At 42.0% G+C, this 20259-nt stretch overlaps 2 protein-coding genes across 2 annotated transcripts; one reads left to right on the top strand and one right to left on the bottom strand.

Moving 5' to 3' along the window:
- The first annotated feature begins 882 nt into the window (after nt 1–882).
- Nucleotides 883–6452, top strand: LOC117770091 (transmembrane protein 268). The gene is made up of 9 exons (XM_034599143.1): nt 883–1139; nt 3195–3330; nt 3718–3812; nt 3939–4046; nt 4606–4758; nt 4923–5033; nt 5147–5236; nt 5359–5586; nt 5846–6452. Exons 2-9 carry the CDS (start codon nt 3216–3218, stop codon nt 6011–6013), a joined length of 1068 nt encoding a protein of 355 aa, XP_034455034.1. The 5' UTR covers nt 883–1139; nt 3195–3215; the 3' UTR covers nt 6014–6452.
- Nucleotides 6453–11140: 4688 nt separating this feature from the next.
- On the bottom strand, nt 11141–20004 carry prrt1 (proline-rich transmembrane protein 1). The gene is made up of 4 exons (XM_034599150.1): nt 19554–20004; nt 15190–15527; nt 13451–13642; nt 11141–11837 (listed from the first exon to the last, which is right to left on the bottom strand). The coding sequence occupies exons 1-4, from the start codon at nt 19570–19572 to the stop codon at nt 11661–11663; spliced, it is 726 nt and encodes a 241-aa protein (XP_034455041.1). The 5' UTR covers nt 19573–20004; the 3' UTR covers nt 11141–11660.
- Nucleotides 20005–20259: the final 255 nt, after the last annotated feature.

Here is a 20259-nt window from a genome sequence, read left to right as displayed (position 1 = left end):
GATCACGTTTTACATTTAGCGTGAGAACAATAACATTAATAAACTTACTGAATGTATCCACACGGAGGCAGACTTCTCCTACAACAACACCCCAGCCACCCACATCACTACTGTACACAGTCCTGCTCACTAACGTTATGTTTTCATGACCGGGCCTGACTTTAATCTTGCTGGGAACCACTTAAATTGTGGAATGTCACAAAATTAGATCTCTTTCTTAGAGGCAATTATTGAATAAACAAAAGTAAGACAGCTGTGATAAAGAAAAGTAAAAAACAGAGTTTTAGTATTTTACTATACTTAATTCTTAATAATGTAGGAATTGTTCTGGGAATTTCTTGCTCAATCCAGTGCCTTTATAAGTACAGTAAGACAACTGTATATGTAAAAGTTCAAGTCCTTTGTTTGACCCCCCCACTGATTCAGAACTACTCTTTGACTTAACAAGTTAATAGCTAACGTATAACAGTAGTAAAGTAAATCTGTGACTTGAAAACAAACTCCATAAATGTCAATAAAATATCATTTCATCCGCCCCTTGAAAAATTTTCACTGCAAACATGCACCTATAACACAAAGTTTAACCTCGATCACACACTCAAAATGACTAAACAAGTATAAATAGGATTTCATAATGACCCTCAGCATATAAAAACAATTTGAGCTGACAGTGTTCTGCCTCTCTCTCTCTCTCTCTCTCTCTCTCTCTCTCTCTCTCTCTCTCTCGCCCTCTCTCTCTCTCTCTCTCTCTCTCTCTCTCTCTCTCTCTCTCTCTCGCTCTCTCTCGCTCTCTCTCATGTTGTGTGTCGAGCTGAGAACCACAAACCACATTCCTGCAGTCATGAGGCCGAGCTGATCTGAGTCACACGATTTAGAGAGAGAGAGAGAGAGAGAGAGAGAGAGAGAGAGAGAGAGAGAGAGAGAGAGAAGCAGAAGCAGAAGCAGAAGCAGGAGAGAGACATAAAAAGTAACATACGCCACAGTCTGTGAAGGCTGCAACACAACGTACTTCGATGCTTTCAAGACAACAACTGCTTATGTGGAAACGTTCCCTGGAGACACGGTGTTGCACAGGGACCAGGGAGGGAACGCAGGCATCACAGCTTTGTTGACAGGATGGTTTTTCATCTGAAAAGCAGGTGAGGATGTGTTTAGTCGTGTAAATGTATGAACTTATTACTCTCTTGTGTTGGTTTTGGCTTCACTGCATCACAACCTCACTGGCGAGTCACATGGGGACACAGAAATTAGTTTTCTTAGAGGGACTTTTTGGCTTCCCCCCTTTTCTCTATTATATCCAATAAGAACTTTTAATCAAACGTTTGTGTGGTTCAGTCTAATACAAACAAACTACAGTTATAAGTCAAATTTACAATTAAGTGTGCAGCAGTGGGCATGAAGGTGGAATCTCATGATAACAGACTGTCAGTTGTGTCTTTCTGATAAGCTCAAGAAGTGTGTATTTCCTCTCTTCAGCAGTGAAACAGTGAAGACCCTACAGCACGCACACACACACACACACACACACACACACACACACACACACACACACACACACACACACACACACACACACACACACACACACACACACACACACACACACACACGTACACACGCACAACTGAACATTATAATTTCTTGCAGGTGCAGTTACTGTGAGTATAGGCATGCAGAGATGAATTGCACCACTTTATTTACAGGAAGAGAAGTGAAAGCAGCAGCTGATAGATAACAGCAGAGGGGGAGTCTTCTGTGAGAGAGAGTTAAGAAAGAGGCTGAGACATCATGACTGCAGCGAGGGGTTTTCACACTCTGGTGCTGGCTCTGTCACACGTAGACAGGCGGGTGTGAGGTGGAGGAGAAGAAGCCCCAGAGGGAGTTGGTTTTGTCTATGAATAGCATTTCTTTAGTTTTGTCTCTTTCTTTTTTCTTTCTCTCACACAACAATGTAAACCCACATATACTTTATTCCATAAGAGAGTAACAGCCTCAATGACGAAGCCATCGCCATTACCTTCCCTTTCATCGCATTTCACTGCCATTTCAATAACACCCCTGTTTATTATGGAGATAAAGGCTGTGGTGTATTTGAAGATCACGCTCGTCTTACATGAATGTTCTGCTTCTTCAACCGTGACATGTCCAACAAGTCTTCAAGGAAACATACACATATAATCCTGTACCCTCACTGGCACCAGACACAATGTTCAACATATGATCTTCTATATGAATCATAAACTTAAAACGGTTTTGTTATAGTTTTCACAACTGAATTGACTGTGCTTGTGTTGCTGTGGTCTGGTTTGCATTGTCACTATGAATTGGTTTAGTCATTTGTTATTTAATCGTCCTGAGCGGCTGCAGAGGGAACCTCAGGCTGTTCCTTGTTTGGAAATCCTGCGAAACACAACAATCAATACGTGTAAACATCTATTTTATTATATAATGAGGTTGAGACGTGCTGCCTCACTTGCTAAACTTTTATAATCTCCACTTGTCAGATTTCTGTATGTCACAGTCACATGAGATCATTTTCTTTTCCGACACGTACAATCATGAAGTCATGAGCTCTGGTCGGTCATTAGATCCTTTTGGGATCATCAGTGATGCAAGACAGCTGTCACATGAACGCCACTGGATCCTCTTTCGTTCTGATGCTATTACAGTGTTTTTAGATTTTACTTTTACATTTTCACCAGCACTGGACTGAGGAGAACTGAAAATTTAAAATAAATAAATAAATAAGTAACTCAATGATATCTATATGGATAAATTAATGCAAAAGTAAACATCTAAATATCTAAATAAATGAAAAAATAAATGCAGTTTCACAAGGGAAAGGCAATTAATGTGTTTTTTACATTTATTCATGTAATTTCCCTATTTAGAACAATGTCAATTAATCATAATCCAAACTTCTTGTTTACTCGTGTATCTTTATTTCGTGTACAGTGTAGAATTTCCTGTCAATCTGATCAATTTAAGTACCTACATAAAAGTATCGGTGTGATATAAACTGTGCTGATACAGAGTTAGTACAAAACATCACTACCTAATTTGTATCTAAAGTGTTATCTAGTCATGATGTTCTCATGCAGCCACTTCCTAATCTTTCAGTTTTATTAACACAATGGCTGTGTTTGAATGAAGTTGTTCTCGGTGCTGTAACATGAGGAACTGATCTTCTCCAGGGTTTGGTGACCTCTGAAGCGATGGAGGACAAAACACAAGGTTGTCCGGTGACGGAGGAGAGTGAGGCGGACGTCCAGATCAGACAATCCAAACCTCAACCTCAAGCAAACAACAACAGACCCAGCTGGTCAAACGGTAATATCTTCACACAGAATACTGCAATATAAGCTCTGTGTCCCATTTTTGACACGATCAACTGGGCTGTGGTTCGAACGTGGCTCTTTAATACATAAGCCCCTACTAATATGCATAACATTATATAATGAGCTGTTTTTCAAGTGTTCATGCACAATTACTTTTGCCAAATAGACTTTGTTTGTACTTGGAAAGACTTCCTGCTTGTTTTACACATTTCCCTTGTGATAACAGTTGGTAGTTAATGGCTGCGTTACGTTTTACATGTATTTGCATCTGCTTGTTGCCCCGTCTGAGGTTTCCCATGGACTACACAGACTTTTTCCTCTTGTCACTACAGTCCACAAAGTGTTTAACAAACTCTTTCTTTCACTCGTTTATCCTCAGGCCAGTGTGTTCTGTCGATGTCGAGCTGCTCAACGTTAAACCCCAGTTTTGATCTGTCTCAGTGTCGCGCCAAACTGGAGAACAATGGCTTCCAGGTCAACACCCACACCCACACACACCAGCACAAATAACCCAGTAGTTGATAAACATTACTAGAGAACTACATCTGAACCTGAGGTGAATTTGCATTTTAACTTTGTTTCCCTTTTTAATTCTGTTAGATTCCATTCACTGACATGGAAGATCCACTGAGAACAGCTCTGGAGGTTCCCTCAGTCAGGAGATACATGGTTTTTAACTCTGCTTACTTTCATTTCATGATGGCACCGGTACGATCGTCCGGCTCTCTACCTCTACCTCAGACAATTCTTTTCTTCTCTTCTTCTGCAGTTCTTACTCTCACACTACATTTCAGTGATTTTACATTAGATTTCCATAAAATTTGTGGACAGTTATAAAAAAGAATATCCAGTCTCTAGTTCCCAAGGTTGAGTGAATCCCCAAAATGCTGTTTCGCCATTTGTACTGACTTTGAACCTTGTTTAACCAAGTTACACCTAGTTTTACAATCTGGGGTTATTTTCTCACACTGTAGTAGACATGACACTGTTTGTACTTGTCGTAAATGTTACTTCCCAGGCAAAAGTTATGATAAAACAAAAGTATTGTGTACTGCTATGAAAAGGTGTTGCCGAACATCAGTAACATGAATGTGTTTTTACTGGATTGTCCAAATCATTTTTATTATGCTATTTAGAAAAAAATATATATAAATGTTTCACGTATTTTTAAAATGTTACTTTCCTGCTGTCACTGAATATTTTATGCTTTTGCTCTCATCGTTGTTGTGACTGTTGACAGCCTCTCCTCCTCCTCCTCTTCCACCAGGTGCTGTATGTTGTGGTGTGGTGCGCCGTGTTCTCCACCCTCCACCTCTACATCACAGTCAGCGACTACTGGGTTCTCTGTCTCTGTGTCAGCTTGGTCTCCATCTTCCTCACCACTGCCATCATCTTCATCCTGCACCAGAGTAACAAGGAGGTACACAGGGATCTGTATCCACATGAATATTGGCATTGTCGTATACGATGTAAATGTGATGTGTGACATTCTCACTGCACAAGAGAGATTCTTTCAATTCTCCTCGAGTGGTTTCACTGTTGAAATAATTCATTCTAAAATGTATGCGTGTGTTTCTGTGTCAGATCGACATGAATTTAGACGTGCGGTTAATCCAGGTGAACGAGAGGATGGTGAAACACAAGCTGCTGGTGGCCGTGGCCGACTGGGTCCAGAGCTGCACCGGAAACATGCAGGTTGTTCTTCTAAATTCATCTGACACTGGGAGATTATCATGGAGAACAGCTCCAAAAAGAGATTTGAATTGAAGTTGAATAGTTTTACTTATACTGTTTCCATCTCTCTGTAGTTGTACTTTGTGTACTGGGACATGACCCACTGCCTGAGGGCCCTGACCGAGGCTTTAGAGGACCACAGCTTTGTGGCGAATAACATCCAGGTGAGAGAGTCTGGAACATCCGTCGCTCTGTCTGTTCTCCAGCCGCTGCGACTATCTTAGACTTCGCTCATTTCACTGTAGAGGAAGTTAAAGCAATTCCATCAATTTCTCACTTTGAATAGAAAAAACTGAAGAAGAAGATGTCCCATCTCGTCCTCGTGACTGAGGTCCCGGCTGTTGACCTGGAGGTCGGCGGCTCAGACGTGGAGCAGCAGGCCTCAGAGGAACAGAGGCCTCTGCTCACGCATGGCGACCAGGACGCGGGCTGCAGTACCTCATCCAGCCAGCGGGACGCCACCAAAGTCACCACCAACTACAGCCTCATCCCCGACCCATCGTTACCTGCTCAGGTGAGAGAGACTAGAGCCAGTATTGGGAGGATTGGACTGTCTAAAAATGATTACTTAACAATGACAGTAATACACCTGCATAAGCACCCAAAAATACTTGTTAACTTTACGATAGCATATAATGCAGATTGTATCTTCACCGGGCAGCTTTGGTTTCCTCATCTCGCAGCAGTGATTATCTGTCTGGTATTAAATGTTTTGTTGCCACACTAGAAATTTATGACTATAGTCCACAGTACACTTTTTTTTTTTATTGCAGGCTAAAGCCAACCAGCTTCTGATGACTTACAGCGCAGCCTATGTGAAGCTGCTGGTGTCTGAGAGGTTGTCGGGACCGTCACACCACCGCCTGCGCTCCCGGAGGAATCACTGCACCCTCGCCCCTCTCTGCCTCTGCCAGTTCATCAAGAAGAAGATCCTTCAGTAGCAGAGCTGACCTCAAACCACACACCAAAGACTCTTGAACTGATAAACTGACATCTCTCCTGGAGCAAACGTGGCTTAAAGAAACTTTGCACTCGTGATTTCTCTCTTCTAAAGTCTTGCTTCTCTGGCCTGTGGGCTACTGTGCCTGTGCCGCTGTTTTCACGCCAGCTCTGTGTTTGCACCACCTGGATATTTGTCCATTTGCAACCTGCCAAATGGCGTCACACTGAGAACACATGCAGGTCAATCCAGCTGCTGTAAAGCAATATTTGTACTCTTGTATACACAACAATCGAGGCACTGGGTACTTCTGTTTAAATCACTTCCATAAACAATTAATAGATTGTTGTGATTTGCAGTCGATTCTACAGTATCGGGGCAGTGGTAGAATAAAACTTTGAACCATAAACTGTGTATAAAGATGGAGAACATGACAGCTCTTTATTTCTGGACAGTAGGAGGAAGTGGAGGTGGAGACGCGTCGTCCATCTTTACTTACAGGCTATGCTCGTTTGTACTTTATACTTCTATCATTCCCTCTAAAATGCTGTAAAGTAGATGTACCTACAAATTGTACTTAAATGCAGTAGTTGGGTGGATGTACTTAATTTCACTTCACCTCCACGGTTTGAATGTAAGATTTGTGATTTAGACTCAATGGAAGCATGAAGGGAAATAAAGGAGATCCCCTCGATGCAGATGTGTAATGATGCTGAAACAAGAGGTAACGTGGATCATTGGCCTTAGTTTCCTGCCTCCATGACCTCAAATCCCAGGGAATCATCTGCGTTTGCGGTTTCACACCTTTGGTTTTCACGTGTGCAGGTTAATTGGTTACCCATGCATTAGAGTTTGCAGGAGGCCAGATATGTATTTTCCCAGCGATCATCTATCAGTCCTGATGGTGCGGCCGAGACGACGGCCCAGTGAGGGAGCCGCAGGACGACGCAAACACACACAGCGAGACAGCCAGCGTGGCCGAACCACGGGGAAGCTGGGCACGGTGTGATGGAGGAGAGAGGCGTGCAGCGTGAGGCCAAGTTCAATGATCTGAGAGACGCTGGCTCTCCTTGGGAGGCTAAATGGCCATCTGTGATCCTGCTCACTCAGACTGGCTCCGCTCCCACCTTCAGGTTCTCCATCCAACCTGCTCTCCGTTGGCCCGACTGTCTGGGTCCATACTTCACCTGGTGACATTTAAAAGTGGCTGTAAGGAAAAAAATTTAAAATAAAAAAAAATACAATATCTGTACTTTTTAAAAGCCTTGATTAAATTACGTTAAAAGGCAGCTAATGTGCTATCACATAAGAGAGAGAGAGGATATGTTGTGATTTATAGGGGGAATATATTATCAGAATACATTGTAATTACCAACAAATAATTTGCCATGAGGCATTTTAGAATACAGTTTTAAAAGGTGACTAAGGAGGTGATATTAATATATTTTGTGAAATATTTCACTCAAATCTACGTCTGTAAACCTCGTGCTCACACTAAAGTTTGACGTTTGTGCCTCTCAAGCATCAGTATACATTTCTCTAATGTCCAGTTGAAAACACTTGCTGCTGTTTTGGTGATATTTTCAGACTTCAAGACTCTTCCAACCATCTGATTTTAATAATTGTCACGTCACTGCAAAGTTTCCTCTCTGCTTCCTGTCCAGGTGTCTCTTGACTGCCATCTTCATTTTGATCCAGAAACGGAGGCTCAGCTTGTAAAACTGGTTAAAAATATTTTTTTATTGTGCAGCGGATTGAATTTGATTGTTTCATTCAGATGGTCATACTGAAGTAGAAGAAGAGTGAAGTATTTTTCACATGACCTTGGTTTTTCACACGTTGATGGTTGCCTCTGTGAAACATGGATACATGAGGCTCAGACTGGGGACATCCTAATGTCGTAGTCCTAATATTATATACAATTTAGGGCTCTGCTGTAATTAAACATTTAAATATTTAAATTGGAAAAAATATAATTGTTAATGGTTAAGTGGTTAATGTCTCAGCACTAAAAACAACCTGGATCCTGGTGAGCAGAAAAAAAACGAATTTTTAATTTGTTGAAATGCTCAAATCAAAATGTTTTTTACAATTATGAAATAACATTTTTAGAAGAAAAGGTTCTAAGTTGGTTCAAACATATTGAAATTAAGTTGGGCTTGAAATTTCTAAATATACTGCACGAATCTTCATAAAAATGTTGAGATTTTCTGATGTAAAAAGGCATAAAAACAACTGGCACCATAATGTGGAGAAAAGAAAACACAAACCTGTGAGACCTTCTGTGATTCAACACAAGATAGCGAGAGATGCTGCAGTTCACGTTCTGACAGAGAGAGGAATGAAAATGCACAGAGAGAGAGAGAGAGAGAGAGAGAGAGAGAGACAGAGTGGGAGAGAGAGAGAGAGAGAGAGAGAGAGAGAGAGAAGGGAGACAGAGTGGGAGAAAACCAGGGCAACTATAAATAGCACTTCAGTGATGAGGGGAGAGAGAGAGAGGCCACAGAGAGACGGAGAGGATGGAGAGAAGCTGAGAGGTGAAACACAGATCAGAGGAATGAGACGCCGCCGTCGCCGCCATGTCGTTCACAACCCAGAATGATTCTTTATTCATTACAACTGAAGTCAGAAACAACCAACGCATGTGCAAACACAGCCATGAACATAATCAGAATAATGAACCCCAAGAGAACCACACGTACACAGGTAAGTAGGTTTTGGCTCTTTGAAGCAACCCGTCGCATTGACTGTACAAGCTGGAAAACTCAAATGAAAAGGAAACGAGAAGAGAATTAAAAGTCGTGTCAGAAAGCACACAGGGAGACGCAGGCTGAGGATAAACTGAGCATGACTCTGTTCCGCAGACACGCGCTCACTGACACAACCTTCTGTACAATAATAATAATAATACTAAACAGCACTGTGCTTCATTTACTCGTCTAATACTGAAATATCAACGTGTCGATCATACGGGGGCAGGACCTGTATTTATCAAACGGCTTAAGGTGAAAATTGGGCTTAATTTAGATGATTTAAAGTATAAATTCACTTTGACTTCTGCTAACAAACCTAAAAAAATACTTCTTTCCCAGTCAACTTAGTTTAGCACCAGGGGGAGACAACAAACCTGGTTCCATGCAGATCTGTAGCATCTCTAAAGCTCACTGTATATATACTGTATATACACACAGTACTCACTGTATATACATGTTTGTATATATTGTGCAGAACTGCTAAGCTAAACCGACTTTTTCTCGCTGTAGCTTCATGTTTAATCAAAGATATTGGAACGGTGTCAAACTTCTCATCCAACCCTCTGCAAAAAAAGTAAGTAAGCGTTTTTCCTAGAATGTCCAACTATTGATTTGATAGTAAAATGTTAACAAACTTATTTTCACTTAAAGTTTGAGCCCTACAGAGTTTTTTTATATGACTTACACACTTTCTCTAAATCACTCCAGAGGTGACGAGTACATACTCGATGTCTGTATGACTTATTTATATATCAGGCAATAAAACCTATTCAGGAATAGGGTCATCTTCGTGTTTTCCCAGTTGCTTCCTGCTGTATCCGGTTTGGTTTGTTACATCAATATTTATATACACAGTAATATAAATATTTTAGATTGTTGTTACTTTAAAGATAGTAAAGCTTAAAAGAAAATAAACAGAAAAAAAACAAAATTGTGTGTAATTTGCGCAAACGTGATCAATCGAGTGATCGACTGAGAATTATTCTCATTCTTGGCACCTTATGACTGAATATCCTTCTTACCTATAAAAGTTTGATAAATACAAACCCAGATGTGTTCAATGTACTTTTATACATCACTAATTAACAATGACGTAATAATAATAAATATTTGTTAAAGAATAAACTGTGACATAACTGTATTCATACCGTCTCTATTTATGTTCACTGTCAACAAACGCAATTTCAATAATCTTTTCAATATACTGTATATGTATAATTATTTTAAAAATAGCATTATCATCGGGAGCGACAGAGGAAAGGGAGGATGAGAAGAGATATGTCAATAGGTCCAATAACTCATGTGGACAGGAGAAAGACGGAAAGAGAGAGAAAAGGAACCAGGGGAAAGATTTCATCGAGCAGAAAGTGCTACAATACAATATCAGGCATTAGTATTTTCTCTCTCTCTCTCTTTTTGGAAACATTCATGTTCAGTTCTCCCCCGACCCCTGAAACCTCACCAAACAGTTCATACTGTGACACTGTTGGCTCATACAAATAGAGCAACGCTATGGAAACTGTGCTCATACAGGAGGGGAGGGAGCCAGACAAGGTCACGTGATCTCACGGCCGCACATCTAGCCTCAATATTCAGGACAAAACGGAAACAAACGAAGGATGACATGCAGGGTTGTGTTGCCTCAAAGAGTCTAATGTTGCACTAAAGTCTCACACACTGTGTCTGAGATTGAAAAAGCAAAGAGATGTGCAACACAAAATAGGCCGACACACTTCTAAACTACTATTTTCCATCCCAAGATTCAAATACTTGTCATCCAAATCGTCTCTTTTTCTCCTTTTGAAAGTTCAACACTTTGAAAAATACTGTACCACACACTAATAGAAACTTTTAAGAAATATTCCCAACAACAGCAGCCGGGAGACAAGCTTTTTCTTCTTTTTTCTTTTGCACCGAAAGCCCATTAGCCTAAATTTATATTGATCATGCACTATGAGAGCTATGAATCTAAGCAGCTATGTCATCTCGGTTACTATAAAGTGCAACATCAACATCATAAGATATCAAATCTAAGCCAAATCAAACATGTAGCTGCAGAGAAACGTCAGTGTGCGGGTAGATATTGAATAAGTTAATAAATAAAAAGCTTTTAAATAAATTAACAGACACAGAAGTCATAAGTTATGCATGATATCATCCAGCTTAAATGTCCACACAGACGACAAATGCAAAATAAATACTGTGTGTGGTCAGCGAGTCACTTTGCGAGTCCATTTGTTGTGTTGAATGTGTATTGATCAGCCCGGCTGACACTTTAAATCCATTTGACAGTCTCTAGTTGTATCAGCGACAATAACACTACTCGGGAAAAACAACACTACTTCAACATGGCACTTTTTTTTTGTGTTTTTTAAGAGGAAAACATGTGTAGTTACTTGTGTGTATTTATCCTTAAAACACCTCTTTGAATGTGGCGTCTTCTTCTGTCGAGGTTTAGGGCAGAAACACGCAGTGGCCTGTCCCGCTCGTCTTACTTACATCAGGCCCTATAAATCAAATAGCATCAAATGAACTGTTAACACAAGGAGCTTCGTTTCCCTCCTGCAGCTCGTGTCAGGCTGCACAGAATATGGGCCTCGGCTGACAGCTGCTTGTGTTTGGTTTGAATGTCAACTGTGATTGGTTGTGGGGTTTTTTTTTTGGTCGTTTGGTGTGTGTTTGACGGCAGCAGGTTAAGTCAGAGCTATGTGTGTGTGATTGTGTATGTGTGTGTGTGTGTGTGTGTGTGTGTGTGTGTGTGTGTGTGTGTGTGTGGCTGTACACAGAGGGCCAGCGAAGCTTTAGCAGTTTGAGTGCATTTTTCACAGCTCCTATATTCCACCAGACAATTAAGAGTAGTCAGCTATAGCTAATTTTATGCCACAATTCCCCCCTCTACGGCTCCCAGTCGTCGTCGTGGTGCTGCGAGGCGATGATGACCACCACGGTGAGGATGGTGCACAGCACGATGGAGGCGATGCCCACGGCCAGGCTGATGAAGGAGAAGTTGCGCGCCTCTCGCGAGGCTATCTCCGCCGTCACCATGTCCCCTCGGGCTATCGCCGTACGCACCTATAAGTGATGCAGGGGGGAGAGACAATTAGAAAGTGTGTTACGTAACAGGAAGATGCAGTGGGGGGGCAGGAGAGAGTCTGAAACACCGCGAATGGATCGATTTCACTGCGGCACGGACCCAACGTGGGGAGAAGGGGCCCCCACACCACGAGATATGAACAGGCCATAACAACACACACACACACACACACACACACACACACACACACACACACACACACACACACACACGGGCTCGGACCGGTGCGTCCACGCCCTGTCAGCTCGGCTCAACTCACAGCCGGCTGAGGGCGCCCAGAGGAGAGAAAATCCATTCTGTCCCGTTGCACCGACAGTGGAGCGGTTACGTAACGTGGTGTGTCATGTGCATGTTGCCCGTCACCGCAGAGGTAAACAGCAGAACACCACATGAAGGTTGAGAGACACCGGACTGAGCTTTTTCTAGCTTCACCCTCCACTTCAATGAAGGGCTTGTAACTCGAGCACACTCTGCAGACGTCGTGCAAATGCATGAACTCCGGGTGTAATGATGCTGCAGCTGCAAACTGCACTGAACGGGACTATTTCTGCACGTCTAATCGAAATCCTGACACTCGCAGATTTTGCAGTTTCCCCTCTAAACTGTTCCCCCCTGATTCTGCATAATTTAAAAAGTGGTTCATTCACAGTTCATTTACAGCAGATTCAACTGTAAACAAGCGACTCATTCGGTTATTTCACATATTCTCTAGTCTGATGGGAAAAAAAAGAAAAGAGAAACCTGTCACATCCTGTTTCCACACTCGCTTTCAGGGATGAACGATCTTTCCGAGCGATCACATCATTCACATGCAAGTCTGTGGGTTTGTTTACGACCATGAATATCTCTGCTGTGTTTCTTAATTGACATTTATATAACGCACGGGCCATTAAAATAAGAATAATCTCTTTAATGGGGGATTCATTAATTTACCTGACGTCCATGATTTATTCACTTCCTTTGAGTTCATCCTGGTGATGTGACTAAATTGATACTGTGGGTCAGCAGCAAATAAAATGACACCAGGGTCATTTGGATTTATTTGTTTTGGACCTGTGCACTCGACAGAAGCTGAACCAACCAGTGCACTCCAATTCAGAAAATGGGGAACATGAATGATTGGAGTAAAGCTCTAGGAAATACAATCCAAGAAGACATTTCACTCAAAACAAACACTGTGAACCTCATGGTGGCGCTAGAGGAAAGGACGGGGGATCATCAAAGTCAGGGGGAGTTATCCTCTGGGGACCATGAATGTACAAAATCCCTCCACTAGTTCTTGAGATATTTCAGTCTGGAAGTGCAGTGGATCAACAAACGCAATTTTCTTGCTTGGATAAAGGATATTTAATCTGTCTTATCCTATCATAACTTTAAGATGCGTTCACATCACAATCTGTGGTAAAAAGGCAACATTATTATCTCTGCCTGGGAGGTTATGTCTTCACGACTGTGTTTGTTGGTTTGTTAATTTATAAATCTCATATTTAGAGGAGCAGTTTGGTGCAGCTTGATTTGATTTTTATTTTAACGTCCTTGGTGGAGGTAATAAACCCCAAAGAACAAACAGATGATACGAAGCAGCATGTACCTGCACAGCTTTGATGATCGCGATGATGCCTGTCGGCCAGAAGCAGCAGACGGTGGTGAGCACGGCGATGGGCAGGTAGTCGTGGGGCGGCCGGCGGTCCATTAGAGTGATGCTGGGCGGCATTTGCATGGGATGAAGCTGGCCCGGTGGGATTCCTGGGTGGGCTCCTCCTGCTGGCATGTAGGGCTGACCCTGAGCCGAGAGAGAGACCGAAAAGAAGACAGAGATCATAAGTACATCAGCAGATTAGAAAACACTACACAACACAGGAAGAAGGTGATGAGGAAGAGGTCGGTGGGATGAGCGGGGAAGGATTACTCATGTCGGACAGGAAGCGAAAAAGGAAATAGTAGAAATCAGAGAAGAGTTAATTAGAGACCAGAGCCCCTGATGATTAACCTTCAAAGCCAAATGGACATTTTTTATCAGCTTTGATTTCAACCTGCAGAGCTCAGACGTGGCCACCATCTTACGTTGTGTAAGGATCTCGTGAACGCTCATGGCTGTAATTACTGTTAACTGCCAGGCTCGGGAGGAGAAATCTGAGCGCACTAAAAAGAGAATTGTTTCGCAAATAGAGCTCGTCTGCGTCCAACAGAAGAGTCGGGAAAAGCCTGAAGTCTTGTCAGGATGATCAGGAACGTCTGACTAACGCAAGGACGACTGTGCGGCTGATGACATTGATTTCCTTCTACATTTTAAAACAGATCGTTTTTACAAAGGCAGCCATATTTGAATTATCTGGGACCTGATTATTCTTCCATTATTTTACAATCTGTCTCCTGAGCCTGAACTACTGTCTCCTCTGATTTAGTTTATTCTGTGAAGTAAGAAAATTCAATAAAAATACTGTTTGATCAAATAGAAACCAGACACACACACATACACAAAAACATTGACCTTGCATTCTATCCACAACCCCTTAAGAATATATGTGCATGAACATTAAATATATATATTGCCAGGAAATGTAGACATTAATTTCATTGACATAAATCAAGACTCATAATCAGCTCTGGTCTTTAAATGAGGACACATGTTTGCACAAAAGCAATTAGACTTTAATTAGTTTGATGACTCACATTCGCTTTCCTGTGCCTAATGTTACCACTTTCATTTTTACTCTAGGCTACAGTCGTGTAAACACATGATTCAGAATCAACAATATGCAGAAAATGAAGGGAACAAAAGAGGAACTGATCCTTTCTGCCGAAGCGATACCTCCTCACAGACCTTTGTTCAGCAAAAGACTGACAATGATCGAATTGTTTCAGTCATTGTTTTGGGGATTGTTTCCCTTTGATGGATGTGAAGAGAAACAGAGACAGGGACCATCATGCAACACATTTCCCACAAGTCAGATGTGAACCGGGGATTGTGCAGTGTTTGATCGGTGCGTTAATCCCTAGATGACCTAATGATCTCATTTCAATAGTTTTTAAACCTAGAGAGGGAAAACTCTGTCATACAAAAGCAAAGATTTGAGAAAAGTAAAAAATCAACACTCTTTTAATGCAGCAGAAGCATCTGTCTAGTAAATTATTTTGAAACTATGTTCCCGTAAAATAGTGTTAAATAAATAAATAAAAAACTCCATCCGTCAGACCTGAGAGGTAACAGCTATTATATGTGATGTGCAATGTACAGGATGCTGACTTTCTAAACAGAGACCGGTGCAATCCTGCAGCAAACTGATGTCAGACCTGTGAAATAGTTTGGAAAACTTGTCTGTGACTCACCGATGCCATTGGGTAGATGGGTACATAAGCCGTGCACGGCTGCAGCTGCAGTGGGTAACCCGGGTGGAGGTATCCGACGGGCGGGTGAGACATGGGGCCTCCGGGTCCCTGGGTCTGGACGGTGTAGCCCTGCGGGGCCCCGGGAGGCCCCATCGGGCCGCAGTGGAACTGAGTTTCCTGGAGGTAGCCCTCTGAGCCCGGGGGAGGGGGTGGCGGAGGGTAGCTGGGCTGGGTGCCCGGCGCAGGAGGCATGTTGGGGTGTTGGGGTACGTTGGGGTCCTGCGGGCCGGAGAGGTACGGAGGAGGCTGCATGGTCTGACGGCCAGAGTCATCGAGACCTGAGCGAAGAAGAAGAAGAAGAAGAAGAAGAAGCAGGTAGGAGAGGAATCAGAAATAGACCAGAGGAAGAACAATAAAAGAAAGAGATGAGGACATGTTATCTAACTCGAGTGCGGCCACACATTTGTCCGCATGCTGGATGTTCTATGTCTCATCTCAGTGTTGAGGAGGAGATTACACAATAACACAGACCACAGCTCCTCAGCAAGACTTCAGAAGACAACCAGAGGGAAAAAACTCATATTTTCCAGCCTGTGTGCTAATGATGACAGTGATTGACGTTTTCACTTCTAAAGAAAAAGAGGAGGAAGAGGCCTTTTCCTCTCTCTGTCTCCCTTCAACACAATCTTCATTACCACTGAAGAACTTCCTCTGATGGTCCGATCTGCTGCTGGACGTCCCAGCAGTTTGTTCAACACTGAAAATGACTGATGGGGGAGTTGTGTTTTCACAATGGGGATGCGGCGCAGGGAGCGGTGATCCATTCTGACAGGGACATGAGGAGGGCGGAGGGAGGAAGACGGAGATAGATGGAGGTGAGCATGAAATGAGAGAGCGAAGAAGGAGAGCAGGAGGCGGTCATGAGCGCGGAGCGGCTGAGTGATGAGGGCTGACGACTTGTGCTCGGGGAGCGGCTTTACGTAACAGTACCCGACTCCGTCACAAGCAGGAACTGGACCAGAAACAGACAGAGGGGGAAGGAGCGAGCGAGCACAAGGGGAAGGGACACCTTTAAAAGGTTACAACAACATGACGGGCAGCTTGACAAACATGAGACAAGATAAATATGGAGTGAGTGACCTGGTAGTTTTAACCCAGTGGCCATGATATACTTTATATTTACATTTGGAGAAGTGTTTTCATTGAAAGTGGAATGAAGATAATCAGATATGGGTTGAAACTGAGGAAAGAAACGATAGTTTAGAGGCTTTTCAGGTGAATCCTCATCGAAATGAGATATTTTGATATTTGATTTTAATTCATTAATGAGAAAAAGCACCAAATTATATAAAGAAATATCTTATTGAAGTATTCCCAACCTAAAGGGCGGCCAATTCTGCTGACGAGGATTGTGTGATACAACTGAAACCACTTCAATCAGCCCCTTTTCAATTTAGCAGCTTGAATCACAAAGTTGTTTAATTTTTACACCTCTGACGACATCATGTTTACTAATTTTAATCCAGATTGAAGTGGAAATCCAACTTTCCTCTGCTTCATCTCATCTTTATTAATTTTCAGTTCTTCGGTCGAGAGTGAGCCTCAAATCCGAAAGCGGTGAGATGACTGACAAGATACGTCCTCCGTCTTCAGAGGTTTATTTTTGTTCTTGTGAATAATTTAACATTATTACATGTGGACGCGTGCAGCCACTGATGATGGGTCAGAGGCAGATATTACTTTGTTTTAAGGAGCCAAAACGTTTTAAAACCACCGACCTTGTTGTTGGGTTTGACAAACTGAATGTGGATAAACAGGAGGGAAATGGATGGATGGATAAGATAAGATAAGATGATTGCACAAGCACGTAAAAACTGTGTTTGTACATAAGTTTAAGGAGATATTAGGATAGACGTGTCCTTATGTGTGCAGGTTAGAGCGTTTATATGTATATAGGCAGATAGGATGGATGGATAGATAGATAGATAGATAGATAGATAGATAGATAGATAGATAGATAGATAGATAGATAGATAGATAGATAGATAGATGGATGGATAGATAGATAGATAGATAGATAGATAGATAGATAGATAGATAGATAGATAGATAGATAGATAGATGTAAGGATGGATAGTTGTATGTATGGGTGGATCAAATTATATATACTATATATACTATATATATTATATGTACATTAATGTACATTAGTAATTAATTTGTTGTACCTATTATTTTATTAAACTTACTAATGTTGTGTTCTGTCTGTTATATTTATTGAAATTGAGCTGAAATGTTTAAACGTTTAATTATATGAAGATGAGCATTCATCAGTCACCAGGGTTAGGGTTATTCTATAACCATAATGTTATTCCACATTTTCACTGAATACTAACCACATAATAGTTTTATTCCAAATCAAGGTATCAACATTCATTGTAAATATTTTTTTTTTGCTGCAATTAATCATGAAGTGACCTTTTTAATGGTAGAATAAGACTGTATTTATTTGGTTTATTTAACAACAGTGTTTACAGTAAATGTTTTGCACCAGATAAATCATGTTGCTAATTTCCATCTGTTGTAATCTGGCGTAATGGTATTAGATTAACGACGAGATTAGTGAATGTTCTGCTCCATCCGGTCAATTCACTGCACTGGATCACCTAATATTAATGTGTATCAATATATTATATCATGAGACTCTTCTGCACCATCTAAAGTTACATTTCACAAATGATCCTCAGAGGTTTGTTGAGTCTCAGGATATTTTCAGATGTGAGGAGCAGGGACTTAAATGATTAATGAAGATTAGGATAAAAACATGATGTTGAAGATGAGTGACCAGTGTGGACATTTAAAGTGACAAGAACATACTGGTACCATTTAAGGGCCTTTATTCATATTTCTTCTGGTTTTCTGTCTCACCAGATACTCAGCTGCACTCAGGATGATCTGCAGTGTGTGTAAATCCCCTGTACCACAGAATACAGTCAGTACACAACAACTACAATTTCCCTTAAATTCTATGATCGATGATGTACAGGCAACATCATAGTCAAAAACTTAAAATGCCTGCTGCACACTGGACGATTACGATTGTTTCAATGTGGGACACCACAAACATGACGACCTTTTATTATCGTGAGACACACGAGACGATCCAGTCGAGACGCAGGACCGGACACTTGGCGTCTAAACAACTTCTAAGTGGCCGCTCCACAGACTTCACAGAAACTCACGTGGTCCTCAGATCTCAAACATGGAGGTGGACTGCCAGCGTCATCAGCTGGTTCGCTTAATGTTCTCACGTCTTGTTGGACACATTGAACAAACTCTCACGCTGCTGCCACTATTCCACAAGTTTGTCCACCGGCCACAGGAGACAAAACTTGTATTTACGTCGTAGGCAAGAACTCAAGATCTCGTTGGTGACATCAGCTCACTCTCTTTCACTATTGTGGGTTTCTGCTCACCCGCCCCAAACGCTGTTCCTTTTTCTGTCCCGGATTTCAAATCGTAAATATACTGGCTCTTTTGGCAAGATTATGGGATTCAAATGATCCTGTACTGTGCAGCAGGCATAACGAGACCCAGTGTCATGAGCTTTCTGCCAAAAACTTTGATTTTAGAGATTATAAATTAAGGGGGGCGGGGGTCCCTGTTGCCTGGGGCCCCAAAGTCCCTTGCAGCGCCCCTGGGCTCAGCACCATCCCAACATACATCTCATCAGGGAATCAGACACTTTACAGTTTTAATAGTTTACAGTCTGAGCTTCAACATCACGAAACACGTGATGTGCAGCAGATGTCATTCTTATTATTATAGGCTGTTCAACACGCGCAGAGTGGGGGCGTGCACGTGCAAAAAGGACACCCACACTAACGTCGGGAGAGATGTGCGTGGGCTCGTGCGTAATGATGATGATGATGAGGCACATGGAGAAAAGAAAAGGAATAAAAAAAAAAACTATGATAAATTCAACATAAAATGGCTGTAGTTTGAATTCCAGATGTGAGTGTTTTACATGTTATTCAGACAATATGTGAAATGATGAATGAAATACACAGTTAGAGATAAATCACAGATATAGAAAGTGTGATGGTGTGAGTTTATTGTTGTGGATGTGAGGCCCTGTGGTGGTTTCTCTCTGCGGGCTGCACCCACACACACAGCGGCGCATCATCCTATAGGAGCAGCGCTGCTGTGCGGATGGAGCCGGAGGTTGATGCAGATGACAGACACACACAGACACACACAGACACACACACACACAAAATAAGGATCTGATGTGAATCCACGAACCAAACAGACGAAATCAAACTAGAACCCATTTCTCCAGATTCTCCACATGCAGAACCCACCGTGTTTTTCTGATGACATGATCTTCTCTCCTCCTCCTGTGAGCGGATGTTTTTTTTTTTTACTCCAGCTGATGGATAGAAAAATCCTCCTATCGCGCGGTGATGCAGACTTTTACTCCAAACAATCCATCCTCAACATGTCTTCATCTTTTAAAAAAAAAAAAAAACACCCCCACTGTTCATTAGGCTAATAATACTGATCATAAACCAGCAGCTCCAGGTGTTATTAGTGCGTAAATCCAGATGTTGTGCGGCGGCTCAGTCTCCTCCGGCTTCCTCTAACCAGGTTTCTCCACTAACGCGTCGCCTGTACATTGAATTAATCAGACACAAAGCTACCGTTGTCTTAAAGCGACAGATTCACTGACTGACTGAGGGAGGGAGGAGAGGACACACACACACACACACACGCACACGCACACGCGGAGGCTGGAACATCACTGCTCCAACACAACAAAGAGCCAGCCTCTCCATCTCATCTTCCCTTTTCCTGACGTGTCACCACCTCTGGTTTAATCATGTTGTCCTCACACGGCTGTTTCCCTGCATGAGGTCAGAAACCTTTAAGGGAAGAGACTGGGGATGATGCATATCTCTTATAATTTAAATATATACATGAGCTAATTATGCCTGGAAGAAGAGAGAAAAGCTCATTAATGAGTCAATTTAGTATGTGATCATTTCCTATTTGACCTAAAATCCCAAG

This window comes from Hippoglossus hippoglossus, chromosome 11 (assembly GCF_009819705.1).
Source record: "Hippoglossus hippoglossus isolate fHipHip1 chromosome 11, fHipHip1.pri, whole genome shotgun sequence".
Classification (NCBI taxonomy): domain Eukaryota; kingdom Metazoa; phylum Chordata; class Actinopteri; order Pleuronectiformes; family Pleuronectidae; genus Hippoglossus; species Hippoglossus hippoglossus.
Note: the sequence above shows the minus strand (reverse complement) of the source record. Positions and strands in the feature narration are given on the sequence as shown.